Source organism: Carcharhinus amblyrhynchos, chromosome 20 (genome assembly GCF_965287045.1).
Source record: "Carcharhinus amblyrhynchos chromosome 20, sCarAmb.v2.hapA, whole genome shotgun sequence".
Lineage (NCBI taxonomy): Eukaryota > Metazoa > Chordata > Chondrichthyes > Carcharhiniformes > Carcharhinidae > Carcharhinus > Carcharhinus amblyrhynchos.
In genome coordinates, this window is record NC_137343.1 from 42,748,675 (window position 1) to 42,773,487 (window position 24,813).

General features: G+C 47.1%; 1 protein-coding gene across 6 annotated transcripts in view; it reads right to left on the reverse strand.

Moving 5' to 3' along the window:
* Nucleotides 1-736: 736 nt before the first annotated feature.
* Nucleotides 737-24,813, reverse strand: part of osbp2b (oxysterol binding protein 2b) — a 354,770-nt gene continuing 330,693 nt past the window's right edge. For all 6 annotated transcript variants that reach the window (XM_080208479.1, XM_080208481.1, XM_080208478.1 and 3 more), the window contains 7 exons: nucleotides 21,652-21,897; nucleotides 13,307-13,427; nucleotides 10,568-10,671; nucleotides 9,392-9,487; nucleotides 5,405-5,589; nucleotides 2,683-2,903; nucleotides 737-1,174 (listed from right to left, as the gene is read on the reverse strand). In XM_080208479.1, coding sequence (XP_080064605.1) covers nucleotides 1,032-1,174; nucleotides 2,683-2,903; nucleotides 5,405-5,589; nucleotides 9,392-9,487; nucleotides 10,568-10,671; nucleotides 13,307-13,427; nucleotides 21,652-21,897 — 1,116 coding nt within the window. In that variant the 3' untranslated portion in view covers nucleotides 737-1,031. The remainder of the gene's footprint in view (nucleotides 1,175-2,682; nucleotides 2,904-5,404; nucleotides 5,590-9,391; nucleotides 9,488-10,567; nucleotides 10,672-13,306; nucleotides 13,428-21,651; nucleotides 21,898-24,813) is intronic.

Consider the following 24,813-nt stretch of genomic DNA (forward strand, 5'->3'; position numbering starts at 1 on the left):
CGAGTTGCCAGGCAGCAGTAAGACCCTCAGTGGAAAGGCTGGATCAGCATTCCAGAAGCAGGGAGCCTGGAGTGTCAATCGGACAGCAGATTGTGTTGTGGGGGTGGAGGGGGTTGGGTGCGTGTGATCCGAATCGGGGTCAATCTGCTACAGACAGTGAGCCTGAGAGTGACACCGATGATGCATCATCACTTAGGTCAAGTGATTTGCTGTGACTCACTGTGCAATCCTCTCCACTTACTGCTTGTTGTATGATTTACTATCGACTGCTGTAATTATGTAACAAAGCCCCAGCTGCGGACAAATGCTGGGCTCTAAGCAGATCCAACAGATAACCTACTCAGACTAAGGTGCGGGGCAGCATTCTCCAAATGCTGGTGCGGTCGACACCTCACCTTCAGGAGTGCAACTCACGGACTTTGCGAAGCTTTGCCGTCTCTTCACTAGCAACACCACCAAAGGGCCCAACGCTGACTGGCCACGCGACACTGAACAGGCCCCAGCCTGCCTTTCCGACAGGGAATGGCAGGCTGCTGGCAAACTCCACCTGCCGGTAACCTGCACTGTTCATTTAGTTTAAATGATTAAACTCTAGCTACCACCGAAAGAGAAAGCTCTGGTCAGCGAAACGTGATAACTAACGATCATCTCGTTCATGCCCAACAGCACGGATCGCATGTGACTTTTTGGGAGGTGGGGGTGGGGTGAGGGGGATGTGGGGTGGGGGTGGGGGTGGGGATGGGTTTGATTGTTAAATTACTGGTGCTCATGCCCAATCCCCAAGCAACCCACAGCTTTTACTTCCTGGACATTTTTAGCCTAACAAACTGTTTGTGGGCCTTCTGTGGTGTGTTTCCTTGTCTGGGGTGACGGGGGCATGATGTTCTTTTGCATTGACGTTGTCTGTACCAGAAAGCTGCCTGGTGTTTCCACTGTTGTGAGTTCCCACAGTGGAGGCTCGCGGCACTCCTGTCCTCTCCCGCAGGTGACCAGGGAGACTCTGAGGTCCATCGGGCTGGAGTCAATGGCACTCAGAAGATATCTGGGCAGGTCTTCCAGTCCTGTGTCTCTTTACACTCCCAGTAGCCGCCTTTGTAAACGTACATCTCCTCCCCAGTGGTGGGGTCCTCTTTCTTCTCAAACCACACCGGTTGGTAGGGCTCATGCTCCCTGCCTGTAAAAGAAAGAACTTTATCATTTCAGAGCGTCGTTCAGAGTCACACAATGCCCAAAAGCTCTTCCCTGCCAATGAAGTACTGTTAAAGCATTGTCACTATTGGGACATAGGAAAATCAGCAGTCAACATGCGCACAGCAAGGTCCCACAAGCCGCAATGACCAGATCATTTGGTGATGTTACTTAATGAATAAAAATTTGTGGGCCAGGCCACCAGGTTCAACATTTATTGTGCCATTCCCCACCATGGTGGCGTGAGATTTTTCATTACCACCCTAGAAGGCAGAAAGGGACTTGATTGAGACGAATGAGAAGGTTTGGGGGGTGGGGGGGGGGGGGGGGGGGGCGCGGTTCTCATAGAGACTTATAAAATTCCTACAGGACTAGACTGGGTAGATGCAGGGAGGATGTTCCCAATGGTGGGGGAGTCCAGAACCAGGGGTCACAATCTGAGGATTTGAAATAGGCCATTTAAGACATAGATGAGGAGACATTTCTTTATCCAAAGAGTGGTGAGCCTGTGGAATTCATTACCACAGGAAGCAGTTGATGTCAAAGCATTGAATGTAATCTAGAGGCTGCTGGATATAGCACTTGGGGGTGAATGGGGTCAAAGGTTATGGGGAAAAGACAGGATTAGGCTACTGAGTTGGGCGATCAGCCAGGATCATGATGAATGGCGGAGCAGGCTCGAAGGGCCAAGTGGTTTCCACGTGCTCCTATCTTCTATGTTAACATATACGATGCAATGGTACTCTGATGATGCAGCACTCCCTCAGTACCACACTAAAGTACTATCCTAGGTTATGCGCTCAAGTCCCTAGAGTGTTTTGAATCCACAACCTCCTGACTCAAGCGGCAAGGGGGACTACCAACTAAATCAAAACTATCACAACTAATCAAAGTCCCTTTGTACATCTTTGACAACAAGTCTGTCCCCAGTACTGTAAGTGCACACAATTCCTTCAGAGTGATTTTTTTTCCCCCCTAAACACTCTGTTCATTCCTGGAGTTACTGAGTTTATGAATTCTCCTCCTGGGGAGTATGGTACTTTAAGTTTGAGGTGCGCTGGTAGTTTCATTAGAAGGGGGTGGCACCACAGTAGTTAGCACTGCTGCCTCACAGCACCAGGGACCTGGGTTCGATTCCCGACTTGGGTCACTGGCTGTGCAGAGTCTGCACGTTCTTCCTGTGTCTGTGTGGGTTTCCTCCGGGTGCTCCGGTTTCCTCCCACAGTCCAAAAGACGTGCTGGTTAGGTGCACTGGCCATGCTAAATTCTCCCTCAGTGTACCCGAACAGGCGCTGGAGTGTGGCGGATCAGGGATTTTCACAGCGACATCATCGCAGTGTTAACGTAAGCCGACTTGTGACACCAATAAATAAACTTTCAATGTTTCGGGCTGAACAGTGTTCCCGGCCTGGTGTCAGAGGTGCGAGCTTCGAGTTATTTCTGCGTCGGCTCACCACCCGGCTCCAGCCGAGGCCACAACAGGCTGACGCTCACCTTCCTCTGCAGCGGTAGCCACTGCCGCCTCCCTCGAGCGCCGCACGGCTCTTTGCTTCTCCTCCAGCCGCTGCTTCTCCACGTTCGCCTCCTCCCACTCGCCGTTCTCCATCAGGCGCTGATCCGGCCGTAAGCGGCTGTCAGTCGGAGCCGTTCCACTCTCCATTTCGTTCAGGGTCAGCGCCAGTTCCGAGAAGTAGTACATGTTTTCCGCGTTGTCACTGCAATAACAGAGCGAGCTGTTACTCTGCAATTGTGATACAGCAAAGCAATACGCTGGCCTGGGAAGTGGGGCAGTCACCAGAATGGCAACGGGGCTTACAATGTTAAAGTACAAGGGCAGGTTCTTTAGTCTGTAGTCCCTCGAGTGTGGACGGTGCAATGGTGATCTAATTGAGGTCTTTAAGACGTCTAAGGGATTCAAACATGTTGATTCAGAAGAAGCTTTTCTTCATGTGGACGAATTCCATGAACAAGAGGGCAGGATCTTAGCGTTGGAGCGAGGAAATTCTGGTGTAAAACCAGGCAATACTTCTCCAGACACACGAGATCTGGAACCCCTGGGTCAATGATAAATCTTCACGATTGAGATCATTAAGTTTTGTTGGATATCGAGGGACGCAGAGGAAAGTTGGGTTGGTGAAGTTGAAGCACGGGGCAGGAGTGAATAGGCTCGAGGGGCGGAATAGTATATTTGGTTCCAAAGGCCCATTTAGTAGGGCTCAGGCCACAGGTGGTGTGTAATACTGACATGGCAGAAGTTGCCTTGCACGGCCCTTGAAATAGCAATGACTGGGCTTGTGTATGAAGCCCAGTAACATGAACAATTTGCACTTACTGTATGTAGCGTCATTAATAAAAATATTGGTCTAGTACGCTTTACAGAAGGAAGAAGTGAAGTAAAGGAATGAGCAGCGAGTCACATGTGAAAGACAGGAGATGCAATTCAAAAGCCTGATTGTAAACAGTGGGGCAATGGTGAAAGGGAGGGAATTCTGATATGCCGGTCTAATGGCTGAAGGCTTTGCCACTAAAGGGAGAATCACAGGAGGGTAGGATGAACAGAGTGAAGAGGTGAGGGCTGCGGGAGGGAACTGAAGGCTGGATGAGACTGTGGGAGTAGACTACAGAGTGACGGTCTAATTCAGTCCTTCAGTTATAGGGAGACAGCGAGGAAGGTTGACTAGGACTTAGGGGCTGCCAGGATGGGGCCAGCTGAGTTTATAAGCCAGGTTACGGATAGTTCTTCCCACGGGACCTGGGCATCACTGGCTTGCCAGCATTTATTGCCCATCCCTAGTTGCCCGAGAGTTAACCACATTGCTGTGGCTTTGGAGTCACATGCAGGCCAGACCAGGTAAGGATGGCTGATTTCCTTCCCTCAAGGATGTTAGTGAACTAGATAGATTTTTCCAACAATTGGCAACGGTTTCATGGTCATCAGCAGATTCTTAATTCCAGAATGTTTTCATTGAATTCAAATTCCACCACCTGCTGTGGTGGGATTCAAATCTGGATCTCTAGAACATTAGATGAGTTTTTGGATTAATAGTCTAGTCATAATACCAATAGGCCATTGCCTCTCTACAGTGGAGGATAGGAAGCTGGCTGGGATAGGCCACAGTGGAATAAGTGGTCCCAATGTTGAGTAAGATGAGGACTTTGATCTGGGTGGCTGCCTCACCCAGGTGCAGTGACTCACACACTGTTCTGTTATCTCTGGACCCTCACCCACATGCAAGTTCAGGCAGTGAGCTGCCAGAGAGCCCTGAATGGAGTTAATAGTCTGGTGGTGTGATGGGGATCTGAGGCAGCAATGGAGGTCAGCGAGTTGGGGTGTAAGGAGGGAGAACAATGTGGGACGATATTTCCCCCTCTGCAAAGACTGAATGGAGAATTCCAACTGTTAGGCTGACTGAGTGCATCCAACTCAGCATAACAAATTAACAGCTGGATCATCTGGGCTGCCTGTTCTGGCTCCCTTGTCCGGGAGACCAACAAGAAAGCAGTTTCCCGAAGCTTCCCCTGCTCCTGTTGGATCCCTCACACAATTCTGGAACCAACTAAGAGGTTACCATTTATTGTGTGCTTGAATACTACACCAGGCACGACCGAGACGGTGGCAACTAACTTTCACATCTCCCCTCAACCGCAAGCTGTAAGTGAAAAGAAGGTTAGGAAAAGGTTAATTGTCTCTGCTGGGAAGGGGCACTCCAGGGGCTAAGCAGATCAGGAAGCAGTGAGGGTAGGGGATTAATCCCTCTCAGGTGGAAAAGTCAAGCTTCAGTTGGTTGGAAAGGTTAATGCATTGTAATGGGCTGCTTTACAGTAATGTTTACAGAATCATGGAATCCCTACAGTACGGAAGGAGGCCATTCAGCCCATCAAGTCTACACTGACCACAATCCCACCCAGGGCCTATTCCCATAACTCCACATATTTACCCTGCTAATCCCCCTGACATTAAGGGGCAATTTAGCATGGCCAATCCACCTAAGGGAAAGAAGGGGATTAATCTCTCTCGGGTGTCAGTCAATGCAGTGAAGTGGACCATAAGTACTAGCAGCATGGAAGGAGGTCTATCGAACGAGCACGGAGTCACTATTGTCAGGGCTTTGTCAAGGATCGGAGGTAGAAACTGTGCATTCGGAACTTGATGTGAAGATGTTTGGCAGGTCTGCCCTGCGCGGTGCATTTGCAAAGTCAGCAGCCTGATACTCACGGAAGTGGGTACTTCCTCCACAGCACTTTGGGAGGCAGGGTCTGGTAGACGGTTTTCTGTTTGCCCTCGCAGCTGGTCCCATCTTGACTGCTCTCCACAACCTTCGCAAACTCCATCTTCTCATCCCATGTACCTGACAGGACGTAGCTGGCTTTGCTTTCTGAGTCTGTCACCATGCCTGTTACCTGGTGGCACCGGGAGAAAACACGTCCTCTTACTACGTGACACAAGACTTCCCCAAACTCACAGCGAGGAGGCTTTCCCCGCATCCCCCAAGTCATCTCACTATCCCCTATCACAAGGTTTGATCATACTGTGAGACAAAGGGATGAAAGCTTACAGGAGGTGATAACTCGACAAGCCAAGACTACTCAAAATCCTGCCTATATCATCATCTATAAGGCCTACCCACCCGGTTCTAACTGTATTGCTGCATCATATACACAAGTTTCCTTCTGTGCAACCTTGGGTAGCAAATTGCTTAAGGAGCTCCCCGGTAAATGCCGAGGTACATTAGTGAGCATTGGTTGTGAGCAGGCCATTCGGCCCATTAAATGCATTTGAGGTTCAACATGAGCATTCTATGAGCCAGGAATAATGATGTGAAATAGCTGAGGTGAACAGATGTCCTTCAGGCCTAGATTGGGTACACGAGCGAGAAAGGAATAGGAGGATGTTGTGATAAAGCTGAATGATTTTGTGGGGGGGAGAAGGTTCACATGGAGTGTAAACCCCAGTTAGGCTAAGCTGCCCATAGCTGCGCTCCAAACTCAACGGAATTCTATATTCAGCCTCAGTGCACCCTCCAGGCTCTGAGATTCTGTGGAGGTTGTCCAGTTCAGTTCTTGGCTTGGGTCCCTGCCTGTATGGAGTTTGCACGTTCTCCCCGTATCTGCGTGGGTTTCCTCCCACAGTTCAAAGATATGTGGGTTTGGTTGATTGGCCACGTTAAATTGACCTTTAGTGTCAGGGGGACTAGCTAGGGTAATTATATGGGTTACGGGAATAGGGTCTGGGTGGAATTGTGGTCAGTGTAGACTCGATGGGCCGAATGACCTCCTTTTACTCTGTAGAACTCTCTGATTCTAGTGTCCCAAGATTCGAAGATTAGAGGGATTGGTGGGGGCGGGGCGGGGGAGATGTGGGGTGTGGAATAGGGCCGAGGTGGGATTGTTGTTGGAGCAGGCCCGATGGGCCGAATGGCCTTCTGCACTATAGGAATTCTGTGATTATAGGTCTCCTAGGATAACTCTGCTGGGAGACTAGCCATTGGGGAAATGATGTAAGTGACCGTCCTCTTGGGGATGTTCTAGCCTTCCTATTGCAGAACCTATCGGAAATTTCAGGGCTCTGTGTACGTGAGCCTCATGAATTTTTGATCTCTGGTCAGGCACAAGTTAATTGACAGTCAGAAACCTAACAACAACATGAGTGATAGAGCTTTTCTCCTCTTCTCGCAGTTAAGTTTCATCTCCCTATCAGAACTGGGTAAAAGGTAAAGTCTCCATTAGTCTCACATCCTTTGAGGGAGATTTGATTGGTGGGGATTTTAACCTGAGGGTCATCACACCTCAGGCGAGGGGTAATGTTACGAAGGTGGGGCCTTCATGAATAATCTCAGCCGGTACGTGAATTGAACCCGCGCTGTTGGCATCGCACTGCATCACCAACCAACTGTCCAGTCAACTAAGCTACCAACTCTTAGCTACCCTCCATCCATCTATCTCGAAACAGAACCCATCTGACCCAGGAACTGGGGCGTTTGCATTATCCTGAATTATCAAATATCTCAATGTCTGGGATAACCATCGCCTGTTAATGAAACCAGTTCTCTTCCTTATGCCCAACTACCTCTAAGCATTTGCACAGAACGGGGTGGAAATGGATTAAATAGTGACTTCCAAAAGACAATGTGGATAAAAATTCAAAAGATAAAGAAATGGCAGGGCTCTAGGGAAAAGAGCAGGGGAGTGAGACCAATCTGGCTCTGTCAAAGAGCTGGTACAGGCACAATGGGCCGAATGGCCTCCCTCTGAGCTGTATGATTCTACAAACAATCTTCAGCAAGTGAGTGAGTAAGATAATCTCCTAACTTCAGGTATCTTCTTCACATTCAACCATGAGTCACTCTTCTGGAACTGCCTGGAGAGAACAAACTGACTCTAACTGGGGAGAGAGAGGTAGAAAGATCGACTGATTGGCTGCAGACTGAGCAGGTGGGAGGAGGATTACAATCAATACCAAGATCTACCCAAACAGCAAGGGTGCAAACCAAGCTTGTACAGAGACCACCATCCCATGTCATTTTTATAAATGACCTAGATGAGGGTGTAGAAGGATGGATTAGTAAATTTGCTGACGACACCAAAGTTGGAGGAGTTGTAGACAGTGAGGATGGATGTTACAGTTTGCAGAGGGACATAGATAAGCTGCAGAGCTGGGCTGAGAGGTGGCAGATGGAGTTTAACACAGAAAAACGTGAAGTGATTCACTTTGGTAAGAATAACAGGAGTACAGAATATAGGGCTAATGGAAGGACTCTTAGTAGTGTTGACGAGCAGAGAGATCTCGGGGTACATGTGCATAGCTCCCTTAAAGTTGGCACCCAGGTTGATAAGGTTGTTAAGAAGGCGTACGGTGTGTTAGCTTTTATTGGTAGAGGGATTGAATTTCGGAGCCGTGAGGTCATGTTACAACTGTACAAAACTCTGGTGCGGCCGCACTTATTGTGTACAGTTCTGGTCGCCGCATTATAAGATGTGGAGGCATTGGAAAGGGTGCAGAGGAGGTTTACCAGGATGTTGCCTGGTATGGTGGGAAGGTCTTATGAGGAAAGGCTGAGGGACTTGAGGTTATTTTCATTGGAGAGAAGAAGGTTACGAGGTGACCTGATTGAGGCATACAAGATGATCAGAGGATTGGTTAGGGTGGACAGTGAGAGCCTTTTACCTTGGATGGTGATGGCTAACACAAGGGGACATAGCTTTAAATTAAGGGGTGGTAATTATAGGACGGATATCAGAGGTAGGTTCTTTACTCAGAGGGTAGTAAGGTCGTGGAATGCCCTGCCTGCAGCAGTTGTGGACTTGCCAACTTTAAGGGTGTTCAAATGGTCTTTGGATAGGCATATGGATAAGATTGGAATAGTTTAGGTTAGAGGGTCATTAGATTGGTTCCACTGGTCGGCGCAACATCGAGGGCCGAAGGGCCTGTACTGAGCTGTAATGTTCTATGTTCTATCCCTGCTCCCAACAGGTTCTGCAGTGTGCTGTGTGTGTGTGAAAAGGACCGTAGGGGGCTTTCTAGCGGGCTGTGTGTGTGCAGTGTGCGCACACGTGTGTGTATGTATGTGCGCGCACGTGTATGCATGTGTGTGGAGGGGGAGGCTGGTGCATTTGCGTGCATGTGCGTGTGTGTGTGTGCATGCATGGGTGTGTGTGGGGAGGGGTGTGGTGTGTGTGTGTGTGTGGCTCTGCGGGCATTCTGTGAGGGGCTGTGTGCAGCGGTCTGTGTGTGTGTGAAGGGCTCTGTGGGGGTCTGTGTGTGCCCTCAGTGGGGTCTTGGGTGGGGCTCTAGGTGCGGCAGCCTATGGGCGTGCACAGTAGGGTCTGCGGTGGGCTCTGCAGGAAGCTGCGCACACATGCAGTGGGCTGTGCGTGTGTGTGTGTGTGTGAGAGTGAGGGGTTGTGTATGTGCGGAGGGCTTTGTGGAGGGTTCTGCTGCGGGCTGGCACACACAGTGAGAAACATCCTTCAGTAACGTGTTGCTCACAATATTTAATAACGCAGCTTCAACAGTAACACATCATTTCTGATGACAATCATCAAGATTCTTTATGGACATTGTACGTGGGGACTGAATGATTCTGAAATAAATCAGAACCAAGAAAAAAGACACAAAAAACCCCTCTCCAATTGAACAGTTACCGTCACACAAAGGTTGCCAGCTTTTAGCTGATGTAGGGGCAGAATATGAGGTGGAACTCACCTTCCTGGCACATTCCCGGGAGAAGTAGCTGTAGGGACTGAATTTGAGTTGACACTTGTCCTTTGTCTTGCTGTTGATGATTTCGATCTCTCCCGACTGGAGGACAGAGAGCACAATTATACACGGGGTCTGTGACAATCCTCCAATAACCAAAATATAAACTGTACTGGCTGACAGAAACAAAAAAATACTGGAAACACTCGGCAGGTCTGGGTAAGGTCAGACAAAGAGTCATCCAGACTCGAAACGTTGGCTCTGTTCTTTCTCCACAGATGCTGTCAGACCTGCTGAGATTATCCAGCATTTTCAGTTTTTGTTTCAGATTTCAGAATCCACACTATTTATATTTGTTGATTTACGTCTGGCAGCTGAGAGAGAACTGTATCTGAGTCAGAAAGCTGTCTGGGGGCATTTTTAATGACTTGCATTGTAGATTCAAAGAGCACCAGCGTGAGTCCAGTCCACATTGAGGCACCACTTGGGCAGTCTCATTCATTCATTTAATCAGCTGGATTAAGGGGAGGCGATGGTCTCGTGGTATTATCGCTGGACTATTAATCCAGCAACTCAGCGAATGTTCTGGGGACCTGGGTTCAAATCCCACTGCGGCAGATGGTGGAATTTGAATTCAATAAAAAATTATTTGGAATTAAAAATCTACTGATGCCCATGAATCCATTGTCGATTGTTGGGAAAACCCATCTGGTTCATTAATGTCCTTTGGGGAAGGAGATATGCTGTCATTACACGGTCTGGCCTACCTGTGACTCCAGAGCCACAACAATGTGGTTGACTCTCAACTGTTCTGCAAGGGCAATAAATGCTGACCAGCCAGCGATGCCCTGTGTCCCATGAACGAATAAAAAACAGCCTATGTGCTAAACAGGTGAATACCCCTTTACTCAATCGGGCAGCTGAAGGCATTCTGATGGGTCACAACTGTTTTATTGTGAGACTATAGTTCAGGACAAACACTTTTTCCATCAGGGTTCTCTCCTTGCCCAGAAGCAATCCCCAACTAAGGAGGTGGGGAAATTCCAGCCCTTGAGGACAAACTTCAATGAGCATCATTATTCGCTCTGAAACAAGACCGGGTTTTACTCTTAAAGGGACCTGCATTTCTGATGCACTGTCACGTGGAGAGTGTAAAAGCGATGTACACAGCTCGCCACTAACCTGGTCAATCCACAACTTGCCCACGATGATGTTGTGCACGGTGGAAGTGACCTTTCTCCACACATAGTGGTTGCCTCCGCAGTTGAACTGCAAGTGAATGGTGCCTGTGGGATAATACGAGGCAGCAGAGGTCAGTGCTGACCGAGTGCAGACAGAGGCTTCCTTTTACTCTTACACTCTAACCTCTGGTACCAGCTACAATTACACAGCACGCAGAACAACATTTTAAAAAAGACAGATTCACTTTGCAGATACAACTCTTCGTCATTGATGGCAGGCTTGTAACTTCTTCAGGAATCCAAGTTCGAGCCTGAATACAAACACAAATGAAGAGCAGCACGTCTACCAAGCCTGCCCCACAGCCTTGATACCTGAGGATTGTGACTAGACCCTTCCTAGCTACCAACAATGTCCCCACCGCCCCCCCACCTCCCCCTACACACACACAGGCCCTAACGCTCCTGCAGGTATGCAATATCCTGGAAGAGGCAAAACCCCAGAGCCACTAAAACAGTTGGAGTTTGTCTTTTCCAGTGTGAGGGATTTCTCAATATGATCATAAACCTTAAATACTGCACAGCAACCTCTCTGGCTCTGCAAATGAGCTTTTCCAAGGTAGATGCCCATTCCTTCAGGTTTTAATTATTGCTGGAAATTTGAAAACATTAACTAATTGACTTATTTCTTTCCTCTGAACTCCTCATTGATTCTTCCTTTCCCACTTTTCATTTTGCTCTCATGATTTGAAATTGAATTCACGATTGTAATCTAAATCTCTCCCAATCGGATTTGTGAATAATACAGAGGTGCCTGCCCTAGCTGCATAGCCCCGGAGAGGGCACTGATCTCTTTTCAGTAACTGCTCGAGACACACCTCCAACAGAACGTCTATCTACAATTCTGAATGTCACAAAACAGCCGGCGCTAGTTGTTCATTGTTGATATCAAAATCTGGTCAGTTAGAAGTACAGACGAGATGGCTTTTGCAATGCAACCCATTGATCTTGCTGTTCTTTTGGCTGCTGCTGGAGCTGAGGAGGAGAAGGAGGAAGAATTGCGGGCAGAGGAGGCTCAGGCCTTACCACTTGCAGGGGTAGAGGGAGACAGTCACTGGAGGCAGGACGAGGCCACCATTCACACTGAGGGGAGGAGCAGCAGAAGGAGGGAGCAGAGATCCCGGCAGTTCCGCACACGAGTGTCCTTTGTTCAACTGGCGCATATCGCATGCTGCCGATGGCTCCGGCTCTGAAAGGAGACAGTGCGACACCTGTGCCATTTGTTGCAGGACCTGGCACCTTGGGGCAGGGGGGCACCCACTCCCGGTGGCTGTGAAAGTGACAGTGGAGAACTTTGTAGCATTTCTCAACCATCTGTCCACAAGGGTGTGAAGGAGGACACGAGTGCCCTGTATGCCCAGGTTGGCCAGTATATTAAATTTGACCTAGACCAGGCGCAGCATGAAGTCTGGGCTGCAGGATTCACAGCTATTGTGGGGATGCCAAATGTGCAGGGGGCTACAGACTGCATCCATGTCACCCTCAAGGCCCTGGTGAAGAATCCAGGAAGATTCATGAACAGAAAGGGCTTCCATTCAATAAATGTGCAATTGGTGTGTGACCATCAGCTTAACATTATGCACGTTTGTGCCAGACACCTAGCAATCTGCATGACAGCTTCATATTGAGGAGTTCTGATATCCAGGAGAGGATCAAAGACTGAGTTCATAAGATTGAATGTGAAAACATGCTCAAAAAACAGTAAGTCTCCCATTTTCACATTAGCTCAACACCTAGAAAAATCTGGCAAATTTCCGCCCCTTACCTTTGAACTCATAAAAGCTTGCTGCTGACATTATTTAATTGGATCGCACACTAAAAAGGGCAAGAAAACACACGCCTCGTTCCATATAAAACATAATAAGAAAATGTTCTCTCCATGAGAGGAAGAAATGAAATCTATTTGGGAATGCAGAGGGAATAAACAGTCTGACAATTAACAGATAAAGTTAATGTTCAAGTCAAAGAACTCGGAGTGCTCAGAAGGATTAGGAGATATCCACGGGAATTCTGTGCTCCACAGGGAGACCTACATCCTGCTTCCAAAAAAGACATTGGCAAGACAGTCATCCAATTTGTGCTTCTCTAATGCACATGGTGTGTGAGACTGGGAGTGTGTCAGACTAGAGTTACATTGTCTTGCATGGAAAGAACCTATGGAACCCTGAGTGTCAAGCATGGAGGAAATGTGAATTTGATACTCAGATCCCCAGATAATGGTAGTGACAATCTGCGAGCCGCAGAGGATGGAAAATGAACTCGATGATGGATGCCCGGGGATTTGGAGGATAGTATAGGAACTTTGTGACTATCCCTTTAAACCAAGTCCAATTTTCCGTGTGTTTCAGGGGACAGGTTTTCTCCTGGAGGCTGTCACAGGAACTGGGAACAGTGAAGATGATATTTACAAAGTGGGAAAATTCAACGCTTGACTGTTACAAGCCGACAAGCACCATCCAACACAGCGGGAATGCCAATTCCTAATGTACGCTGCCTGTCCCTGGGGGAAGAGCTATAACTGAACAAAACCTAGTCAAACACTGAGATCTCCCATCACACATAATCTAACTGAGCTTTGAGCTTCTGTGAACAAGATGACTCATACTATGCTTCGTTTCTGTGAATGTGACAAGGTTTCTCAGGGATGCCATTATTCTCAGTTGCAGGAATATTGCAGTCTTACCTAACGGCATGATGGAAAGGTACTTCCCACGGAATTTGCTAGCAATGGTGATTTCCTGCCACAGGGTCCAGCCGTGTTTGGAGTAGACATGGTGGGCAGCAGCAGGGGGATGATGGCTCACCTGCATTTGGGAGACAGACAAACAACCAGCGAGACATGTTACATTACTGTCGAGAGGTACACAACCCATGTGGAACAGAACACGAGGCACTTGTCTGGGCACTGACAGCGAAGCTATCGTTTTCAAAGAACAAACAACAGCACAGCACAGGAAACAGGCCCTTCGGCCCACCAAGCCTGTGCTGCGCATTGGTCCAACTAGACCATTCCCAGGCTGCTTATGTGACTATCCAGGTAATTCCTAAACGATGCCAGCGTGTCTGCCTCCATCACCCTACTTGGCAGCGCATTCCAGGCCCCCACCACCCACTGTGTAAAAAACGTCCCTCTGATATCGGAGTTATACCTTGCCCCTCTCACCTTGAGCCTGTGACCCATATGGATATCCTGCTGGAAAACACGGAACAATCCACACCTAACCACGGCAATGCAGGATTTACATCCCAGGCCCATTTCAACTCCCACTGAATCGTAGAATCCTACAGCGCAGAAGGAGGCCATTCGGCCCAATGAGCCTGCACTGACAACAATCCCGCCCAGGCCTAGTAACCACAACACATTTACCCTGCTAACCGCCTGGCTACTAAGGGGCAATTTATCATGGCCAACCCGCACATCTTTGGATTGTGGGAGGAAACCAGAGCACCTGGAGGAAACCCATGCAGACACGGGGAGAATGTGCAGACTCCACACTATGGGAATTGAAATGGACCTGGGGTGGAAATGCTCACTGACAGTGACCCAGTCCAGAATTAAATCTGGGTCCCTGGCGCTGTGAGGCAGCAGTGCTAACCACTGTGCCACCCTCGAAGTCAGTGGAGTGCAATACGAGGCAGGTGTATAAAACCGTGTCCCACCCTCTCCTGTGGGACTGCTGACCAGTTACTGTGGATGAAATGACCCCCAGAGATTTTAAGAAAAGTTGGACTATGGAAAGCCTTCAGTTTTTTGCTGGAGTTCAGAAGCTCTCACAGAAACCTATAAAATTCTATCAGGGCTGGACAGGGTAGATGCAAGAAGGGTGTGCCCAATGGTGGGATGTCCAGAAGCAGCGGTCAGAGTCTGAGGGCGCAGGGTAGGCTGTTTAGGACAGAGTTGAAAAAAAGGGTCATTAGTAATGTTGGCGTAAAGCAGCAGAGAGAAAGGGGTTTGCTGTTCACCAATCCTGACCTTGGGAGTACTCGAGCCCAAGGCTTGGTAAAACACAGAATCGCAGAAAATAGGTGAAGGGGGAGGCCATTCGGCCTATCAAGCCTGCTCTACCATTCGTTATGATAATGGATGATCATGCAACTCAGTAGCCTGATCCTGCCTTCCCTCCGTATCCTTTGATCCCCAAGTGCTATATCTAATTGCTTCTTGAAAACATCAAAATAACCATCATTTTGGTTGTTAAGTAATGGGTGAGACTATGAGTCAGATTTATTGATCAGCCCTTGTTAATGTTTGCAAAATCTAACCATAAGTCTTCCCATGAGTGGCACAGTGGGTTAGAATCATAGAATCACTAGAGTGCAAAAAGAGGCCATTTGGCCCATCAAGCCTACACTGACAACAATCCCATCAGGACAGAGGTGAGGAGAAATCTCTTCGCCCAGAGGGTGCTCGGCCTATGGAATTCTCTACAACACAAAGTAGATGAGGTCAAAACATTGAATATTTTCAAGAAGCAATTAAATATAGCACTTGGGGATCAAAGGACTTGGAGGGAAGGCGGGAGTAGGCTACTGAGTCGCAAGATCATCCATTATCTTAATGAATGGTGGAGCAGGCTCAGAAAGCTGAATGCCCCCCCCCTTCACCTATTTTCTACGATTCTGTGTTTTACCAAGCCTTGGGGTCAAGCACTCCCAAGATCAGGGTTGGCAAACAGCAAAGCTCTTTCTCTCTGCTGCTTAACTCCAATATTACAAATTACCCTTTTCCAGGTTTGTGGATAGAATCATAGAGGTTTACAGCATGGAAATAGGCTCTTCGGCCCAACTTGTCCATTCCACCCCTTTTGTTAACCCCTAAGCTAGTCCCAGTTGCTCGCGTTTGGTCCTTATCCCTCTATACCCATCTTACCTAGGTAACTGTCTAAATGCTTTTTAAAAGACAAAATTGTACCTGCCTCTACTACTATCTCTGGAAGCTTGTTCCACATACTCACCGCTCTGTGTGAAAAAATTGCCCCTCTGGACGCTTTTGTATCTCTCCCCTCTCACTTTATACCTATGTCCTTTAGTTTTACACTCCCCTACCTTTGGGAAAAGATGTTGACTACCTAGCTGATCTATGCCCCTCATTATTTTATAGACCTCCACAAGATCACCACTCAGCCTTCTACACTCCAGAGAAAAAGTCCCAATCTATCCAGCCTCTCCTTATAACTCAAACCATCAAGTCCCGGTAGCATCCTAGTAAATCTTTTCTGCACTCTTTCTAGTTTAATAATATCCTTTCTGTAATGGAGTGACCAGAACTGTACATAGTATTCCAAGTGTGGCCTTACCAAAGTCTTGTACAACTTCAACAAGATGTTCCAACTCCTATATTTAATGTTCTGACGAATGAAACCAAGCATACCAAATGCCTTCTTCACCACTCTGTCCACCTGTGACTCCACTTTCAAGGAGCTATGAATCTGTATCCCTAGATCTCTTTGTTCTGTAACTCTCCCCAAAGCCCTATCATTAACTGAGTGAGTCCTGCCCTGGTTCGATTTATCAAAATGCATCACCTTGTATTTATCTAAATTAAACACCATCTGCCATTTGTCAGCCCACTGGCCCAATTGCTCAAGATCCTATTGCAAAACTAGATAACCTTCTTCGCTGTCCACTATGCTACCAATCTTGGTGTCATCTGCAAACTTACTAACCATGCCTACTAAATTCTCATCCAAATCATTAATATAAATGACAAATAACAGTGGACCCAGCATCGATCCCTGAGGCACAGAGCTGGTCACTGGCCTCCAGTTTGAAAAACAACACTCTACAGCCACCCTCTGGCCTCTGTCATCAAGCCAATTTTGTATCCATTTAGCTACCTCACCCTGGAGCCTGTGAGGTTTAACCTTGTGCAACAGCCTACAATCTGGTACCTTGTCAAAGGCCTTGATTCTGTGCTTTCACCCAGTGCAGCATAGATGGTTTGAACTCATTTTACAGCCTCACTGAAAGTGTCCAAATGTTCATGGCACTACAACAAATACACCCCTGGAACACAGCTACAATATAATACGAGAAGGAAGATGGGGCAGAAGTAACAAAGCATCAGGGCTGGAAGAATCCAATGCATTAGAAATGGAAGGAGAGAGACATTGAGAGATTGATGATGGCGGAAGAGGAACAGACACCAAGAAGGACTGCAGATGGAGGGATAGGCAATTTGAGGGAAGGAAGAGAGACACTGGGAGATTGAGATCAAAGTACTTGGGATGGAGGGAGAAACACACTGAGAGCTGGAGAAAAGATAGTGAAGAGCCAGAGTGGGAGAGATGGACATGCAGGGTCACTGAAGGTACAGGTACTAAAGGATTGGAGGAATGAATGGTACACTGATGGGACAGAGAGATAAACATACCAACAAAACTAGCAATCTCAGGACCTGCATTCATTCTCAGAATGGATGAAGCTGGAAATAACTTGCCCACATGGCAGCACAGTGACACAGTGATTAGCACTGCTGCCTCCTAGTGCCATGGACACGGATTCAATTCCAGCCTCACTGTCAGTGTGGTGTTTACACATTCCCCCCATGTCTGCAGAGGTTTCCTCCGAGTGCTTCTGTTTCCTCCCACAGTCCAAAGATGTGCGGGTTAAGTAGACTGGCCATGCTAAAATGCTCCTTAGTATTCCAAGATGAGTAGGTTAGCCATGCTAAATGCATGGGGTTACGAGTTGAAGGGGGCCTGGGTAAGATATTCTTTCAGAGATTTGGTGCAGACTTGATGGACCAAATGGCCTTCTTCTGTACCGTGGGGATTCTATAGTGAGTCAGCAAGATATGACGATAGAGCTTGATGTATTTTCCGATATATGAATCTAAAATAACTCAAAGTAGAAAACAGCAGCATGGAACACTCTCCTAAAACATGCTAATTTATGCATGAACACACATTTAGAGTACTCTAAAATGTACATTTATTAGCTATAGTCATTAATGACAGTAATTAGATGCCTTTAATAAGGTCTTATTTATAGATATGAAGATTCTGATAGCAATCTTCAGTATAATGGTGCAGTAGGGAAAATGCAACATCCGTTCCTTAATACTGTCATCTAGCAACCCTTTAACTGTTCTACTGTTATAACTGGGTCAATTCATGATTAGAAACTGTCCCATCATTTTGGTTGTTAAGTAACGGGCGTGACTATGAGTCAGATTTATCGATCAGCCCTTGTCAATGTTTGCAAAATCTAATCACAAGTCTTCCAGTGCATGGTGCAGTGGGTCAGAATCATAAAATCACGACCGTGCAAAACCAGGCCATTTGGCCCATCGAGCCTGCACCAACAACAATCCCAGCAGGCCCTATCCCCGTAATCCCATGATTACCTCCACGACTACCTTGCTATTCTCCCAGCATCTAAGGGGCAATTTAGTACGGCCAATCAACCTAACTTGCACACATTTGGAGTGTGAGAGGAAACCAGAGCACCCGCGGGAGACTCAGGCAGGCACAGGAAGCATGTGCAAACTCCACGCGTGATCTTCTTGGAGATCCTCTCCACTTGGAGCCGGCAGTTCCCAGTGTCAATGGTGGTCATGAGGTGGCGATGCCGGCGTTGGATTGGGGTAAACACAGTAAGAAGTCTCACAACACCAGGTAAAAGTCCAACACGTTTATTTGGTAGCAAACGCCACTAGCTTTTCGTCAGGTGAGTCACTCACCTGATGAAGAGGCAAAGCCCTGAAAGCTAGTGGTGTTTGCTAACAAGTAAACTTGTTGGACTTTAACCTGAAGTTGTGAGACTTCTTACTGTGTTTACCCCAGTCCAACGCCGGCATCTCCACATCAAAACTCCACACAGTCACCCCAGGCCGGAATTGGACCTGGGTCCCTGACGCTGTGAGACAGCAGTGCTAACCACTGTGCCGCTCACCATCCCTTTACCTAGGGTTGAATTTCAATTGCAAATTCAAATAAGGATGAATATCGCTTCTGTCGACTGGCCATAGGGTTCCATCTGTGAAGTAATCCTGAACGGACCCAAAGCAGCACCAGGTGGGGAAGGACTGACTGTGCAAAACTGCCCCAGCAAATAAGACAGTTTGTCAAAGTCACACAGAGGCCAGAGGATGTTAATGTGCTAAGTAGGGGATGCTAATCTAACACTGCAACTGAATAGAGGGGGCATACCAGTTATAATTGGTTTGTGAGCGTTTTGCATGATGCTGTACGATTGAAATGGGAGTTATCTCATGTCCCGATAATAAATTCCCTCGACTTGAGGATAATCACAAATTCTTTTAAATTAAAAAGTTAAAAGTGTTCGAAAACTTTGACAAGATCTGTCTCTTCTCACAAGTGAACTTCAGATAGTAGAGACTGATGTCCAAAGTTCTGCTTGTTAAAAGTTTACATTCAGAAGCACGTAACTGATCGGCAATCAAGTTTTTTTAAAATCAATACTGGGATTCCCCTCATCACCTCTCTTAGTCACATCACAAAATGCCTCCTACACAATGATTCCCAATGGAATAGAAACATAGAAAACAGATGCAGGAGTAGGCCATTCGGCCCTTCGAGCCTGCGCCACCATTCAGTATGATCATGGCTGATCATGCACTCTCAGTATCCCATTCCCGCTTTAGAGCATAGAACACTACAGCACAAACAGGCCCTTCGGCCCACAAGTTGCGCCAATCATATCCCTACCTACCAGGCCTATCTATAACCCTCAACCCCATTAAATCCCATGTACTCACCCCGAAGTCTCTTAAAAGACCCCAGCAAGTTCGCCTCCACCACCACCGACGGCAGCCGATTCCACTCACTGACCACTGTCTGAGTGAAAAACTTAACCCTGACATCTCCTCTGTACCTACTCCCCAGCACCTTAAACCTATGTCCTCTCATAGCGATCATTTCAGCCCTGGGAAATAGCCTCTGAGAATCCACCGTAACTATACCTCTAACATCTTATAAACCTCTATCAGGTCACCTCTCATCCTTCGTCTCTCCAGGGAGAAGAGACCTAGCTCCCTCAACCTATCCTCATAAGGCATTTCACCCACTCCAGGCAACGTCCTTGTAAATCTCCTCTGCACCCTTTCAATAGCTTCCACATCCTTCTTGTAGTGAGGCGACCAGAACTGCGTACAGTACTCCAAGTGGGGTCTGACAAGGGTCTGATAAAGTTGCAGCATTATCTCCCGACTCCTAAACTCAATCCCTCGATTAATGAAGGCTAGTATACCATATGCCTTCTTGACCACATCCTCCACTAGCGAGGCCAATTCAAGAGTCCTATGGACCCGGACCCCAAGGTTCTTCTGCACTGCTAAGAGTCCTACCCTTGATATTATACTCCTTCATCCCATTGGACCTGCCAAAATGGACCACTACACATTTATCTGTGTTGAAGTCCATCTGCCATTTCTCCGACCAGTCTTGTATCCTATCTATGTCTCGCTGCAACTTCTGACATCCCTCCAGACTATCCACAACACCACCAACCTTTGTGTCGTCGGCAAACTTACCAACCCATCCCTCCACTTCCTCATCCAGGTCATTTATGAAGATGACAAACAGCAAGGGTCCTAGAACAGGTCCCTGGGGCACTCCACTCGCTTTCTCTCCATACCCTTGAGCCCCTTGGCCACAAGGGCAACGTCCAGCTCCCTCTTGAAAATATCCAATGAACTGACCCCAACAGCTTTCTGTGGTAAAGAATTCCACAGGTTCACAACTCTCTGAGTGAAGAAGTTCTTCCTTCATCCCAGTCCTGAATGGCTAACCCTTATTCTTAGACAGTGACCCCTAGTTCTGGACTTCCCAAACATCGGGAACAATCTTCCCGCATCCAGCCTATCCAGCCCCATCAGGAGTTTGTATGTTTCTACGAGAAGAGTTGATTGTCATTACGGGGAGGTGTGGCAGACATTTTGGACAGAACAGGGTCTAAAGCAATCAGATGTATGGTGGTTTAATCAGCTTTTGGTGATGTAAGCTGTTGGAATAATGTTGTGGAGTCATAGAGGTTTACAGCATGGAAACAGATCCTTTGGCCTAACTTGTCCATGTCTCTCTTTTTTTTAAACCCCTAAGCTAGTCCAAATTGCCTACATTTGGCCCATATCCCTCTATACCTATCGTATCCATGTAAATGTCTAAATGCTTTTTAAAAGACAAAATTGTACCCACCTCTACTACTATCTCTGGCAGCTTGTTCCAGACTTGCAACACCCTCTGTGTGAAAAAATTGCCCCTCTGGACACTTTTGTACCTCTCCCCTCTCACCTTAAACCTATGCCCTCTAGTTTTAGATTCCCCTACCTTTGGGAAAAGATATTGACTATCTAGCTGATCTATGCCCCTCATTATTTTACAAATGTCTATAAGATCACCCCTCAGCCTTCTATGCTCCAGAGAAAAAAGTCCCAGTTTATCCAGCCTTTCCTTATAACCCCAAACCATCAAGTCCCAGTAGCATCCTAGTAAATCTTTTCTGCACTCTTTCTAGTTTAATAATATCATTTCTATAATAGGGTGATCAGAACTGTACACAGTATTCCAAGTGTGGCCTTACCAAAGTCTTGTACAACTTCAACAAGACGTCCCAACTCCTGCATTTAATGTTCTGACCAATGAAACGAAGCATGCTGAATGCCTTGTTCACCACTCTGTCCACCTGTGACTCCACTTTCAAGGAGCTATAAACCTGAACCCCTAGTTCTCTTTGTTCTATAACTCTCCCCAATGCCCTTCCCTTAACTGAGTAAATCCTGCCCTGGATAAATCTGCCAAAATGCATCATCTCACAGTTATCTAAATTAAACTCCATCTGCCATTCGCAGCCCACTGGTCCAATTGATCGAGATCCGGTTGCAATTGGAGATAACCTTCTTCACTGTCTACTATGCCACCAATCTTGGTGTCACCTGCAAACTTACTAAACCTGTCATCACAAAGTTACAGACGATATAACCGCTAAGTGTTTATGATAACGTTGCCCGCACACAGAGTCTAGCGACTAAGACAATGGACAAGGTCCCCTCAGGAACCCCCTCACCTGCTCACACAGTGAACGGAAGCCGCTCTCCTCTAGCCGGTCCAGCTCAAAGGTCTCCCCAAGCAGAGGGTTGAAAGGCTTTGCTGTGCGATGGGTGGTCGTCGAGTAGGAAGACACAGAGAATGCAGCTACGTAGCACATCTGCTCTGCAGGGCTGTCACATCTGGCTGCCTTGTCCAATAATTCATGATACTCTAAATCCTCGGTTAGTCTCTGAAGCATTGACAAAGGCTCATTGAAGTTTACCTGCAATCAATGAGAACGTAAGTGAAGTGTGATGAAATTAGCATCATGGAATCTTACAGCGCCAGAAGGAGGTCATTTGGCCTCGAATCTGCACCGACACAATCCCAACCAGTCCCTATCCTCACAACCCCATGCAGTTACCTTATCCCCACAACCCCATTTACCCTAGCTAGCCCCCCGACACTAAGGGGTAATTTAGCATGGCCAATCCATCTAACTCACACATTTTTGGACCCTGGGAGGAAACCGGAGCATCCAAAGGAAATCCACGCCGACACGGGGAGAAATGCAAACTCCACACAGACAAGTGACCTGAGCCAGGAATCGTACCCGGGTCCCTGGCGCTGTGAGGCAGCAGTGATGACCACTGTGTCCCTGTGCCCAAACAAATGTCCAAAAGACCATGAATCGTCCAGGCTCAAAATGTTGGCTCTGTTTTCTCTCCACAGTCGCTGTCAGACCTGCTGAGATTTTCCAGCATTCACTATTTTTGTTTCAGATTCCAGTAATTTGCTTTTATCAATAAAATTAGTGGTTGTCCAAACCTTTAGAAGATGAATTGCACTGGGCACATACGCTTTGCCCCTTACTTTAACAGAGGCGTTGGTCCTCATGGGTCATTTAAATGGCTTTGGAGTCACAGGTAGCCACGTAATGGCGACAGATTTCCTTCCCTAAAGAACATTAATGAACTGGATGGCTTTTTCTGACAATCGACAATGGTTTTATGGTCATCAGTAGATTCTTAATTCCAGATTTTTCTTGTTGAATTCAGATTCCACCATCTGCCGTGGTGGGATTCGAACCCAGGTCCCCAGAACATTAGCTGAGTTAGTTTTGGATTAATAGTCTAGCAATAATACCACTAGGCCATCACCTCCCCCACCACGTTACAGCAGGATGGCCTCCACATAGATTCTCGAACGAGACTCCATTCCATCTATTCTGCATGTGTATGGTTTCACATTTTCACTGAGACTGAAGGAAGGTCCTCACATTCTGGCAGGGGAAGTTCTGCACAAAATATCTGCCTCCAGACTGACACCACTGTGACACCATAGAAAATATGAACCTTAGGCGAACGTTTCTCCCAAAGGATGGCACCTCAGTGAGTACAGCACTCCTTCAGTACTGCTCCAGGGATCAGTCTCTATATTACGTATTCCTCAACTGGTGTGGACTCAACCCAAAATTTGTTTACGTGGAAGTGAGAGAGCGACCAGCTGAGACCAGACAGTAAATGCTGATGGCTATTCAACCATGAACTTGCAGTTATAACAATAGAGGGAGCCATCTAACAAACATTCTGCACCCTCTCCTTTCCTCCTCCCCTATGTACTCTATGAATGGTGTGCTTTGTCTGTATAGCGTGCAAGAAACAATACTTCTCGCTGTACGTTAATACATGTGACAATAATAAGTTAAACCAAATCAAATGGATATTATTTTCTGTCTAGTCAATGGGCTTTGTCACCAATTATATAGTCCCTTGGTAGTCCCTTACTACCAAGCTGTTGAGATCAACATCTGTCAATAACCCAACCTTCTTCATCTGTCCGGCTCAATTTTACACAGGGCAGGATTTTAATACTTTCGGCAAAAATAAAGTCCCTAACTGTGATGCACGAAATGTTGGTATTTGGGATGCTTATCTGGGATAATACATTCCTAATTTCCATATTGTTCAGTGAAAGAAAATCAGTGCAGTGGGAGTCATCCTGGTTCAGTGTCACTCTTACCTTCATAGAATCCCTGCAGTGTTCAAGAGACCATTCAGCCCATTGAGTCTGCATTGAACAGAGTATCTTACCCAGGCCCTCACGCCCGCCCTATCCCTGTAACCCTGCACATTCACCATGGCAAATCCCCCTAATCTACACATCGTAAGGGCCAATTTAGCATGGCCAACCCATTTAACCTGCACACCTTTGGAATGTGGGAGGAAATTAGAGCATCCGGAAGAAACCCACGCAGACACAGGGAGAACATACAAATTCCACACAAACACCCGAGCCTGGAATCGAACCCGGGTCCCTGGTGCTGTGAGGCAGCAGTGCTAACCACTGTGCCACTGTGGCGCCCTCCTTGCTGCAGGTTCAGTCACAGCTTTTACCTTTAGATACGGGTGACCAGTTTTGGCACTGGGACACTTACTGCTCACCACGGCATTCATTTTGCTTAGACCTGTTCTCATATTTAATCTGGTTTAAGGACATTCTAGACCAGCGATGGGCAACATCGGCTAGTGAGTGGGCCGTGTGAGTGGCCCTCTATTCATCTCAGTGGGTCGCAAGATTGAAACTGGGCTTGTTCACTGAATAAGACTAGGCACATTGAATACACGCTGAATATTTCACAACGAGTTATAGAAACTGCTTAATCATTTATACATTAATAGAATTGTCATCAGCTGCAAATAGTAAAAACGACAGGAATATTTACATGTTCAGAGGGAGCGCACGGCTCTCACAGTCAGTGTTGTGGGCAATCACCACGTACCTCACTTCACTCGCCCTTGCTTTACATGTGGATCACTTCAGTCATACCAGGGGTAAAAAAAACTACACGGATGGAAATCAGTGGAAAGTCGCTGAGGGTTTTAAATCTTTGATTTGATTTGATTTATTATTGTCACGTGTATTGGTATTCAGTGAAAAGCATTATTTCTTGTGCGCTATGCAGACAAAGCAGACCGTTCAAAGAGAAGGAAATGAGAGAGTGCAGAATGTAGCGTTACAGACATAGAATAAAGTTTTAGAAGCGCACAATGAGACTAAATGATCAAACTAGAAAGTATGCGAGGCACAGCTTGCCTCACTATGGTGCCATCTTGGATGTGTGTGCTAGGTCGATTTGACAGTTTTATGGAGAAGAAGAAAGGATTTGCATTTATTTACATAGTGCCTTCCCAGATCT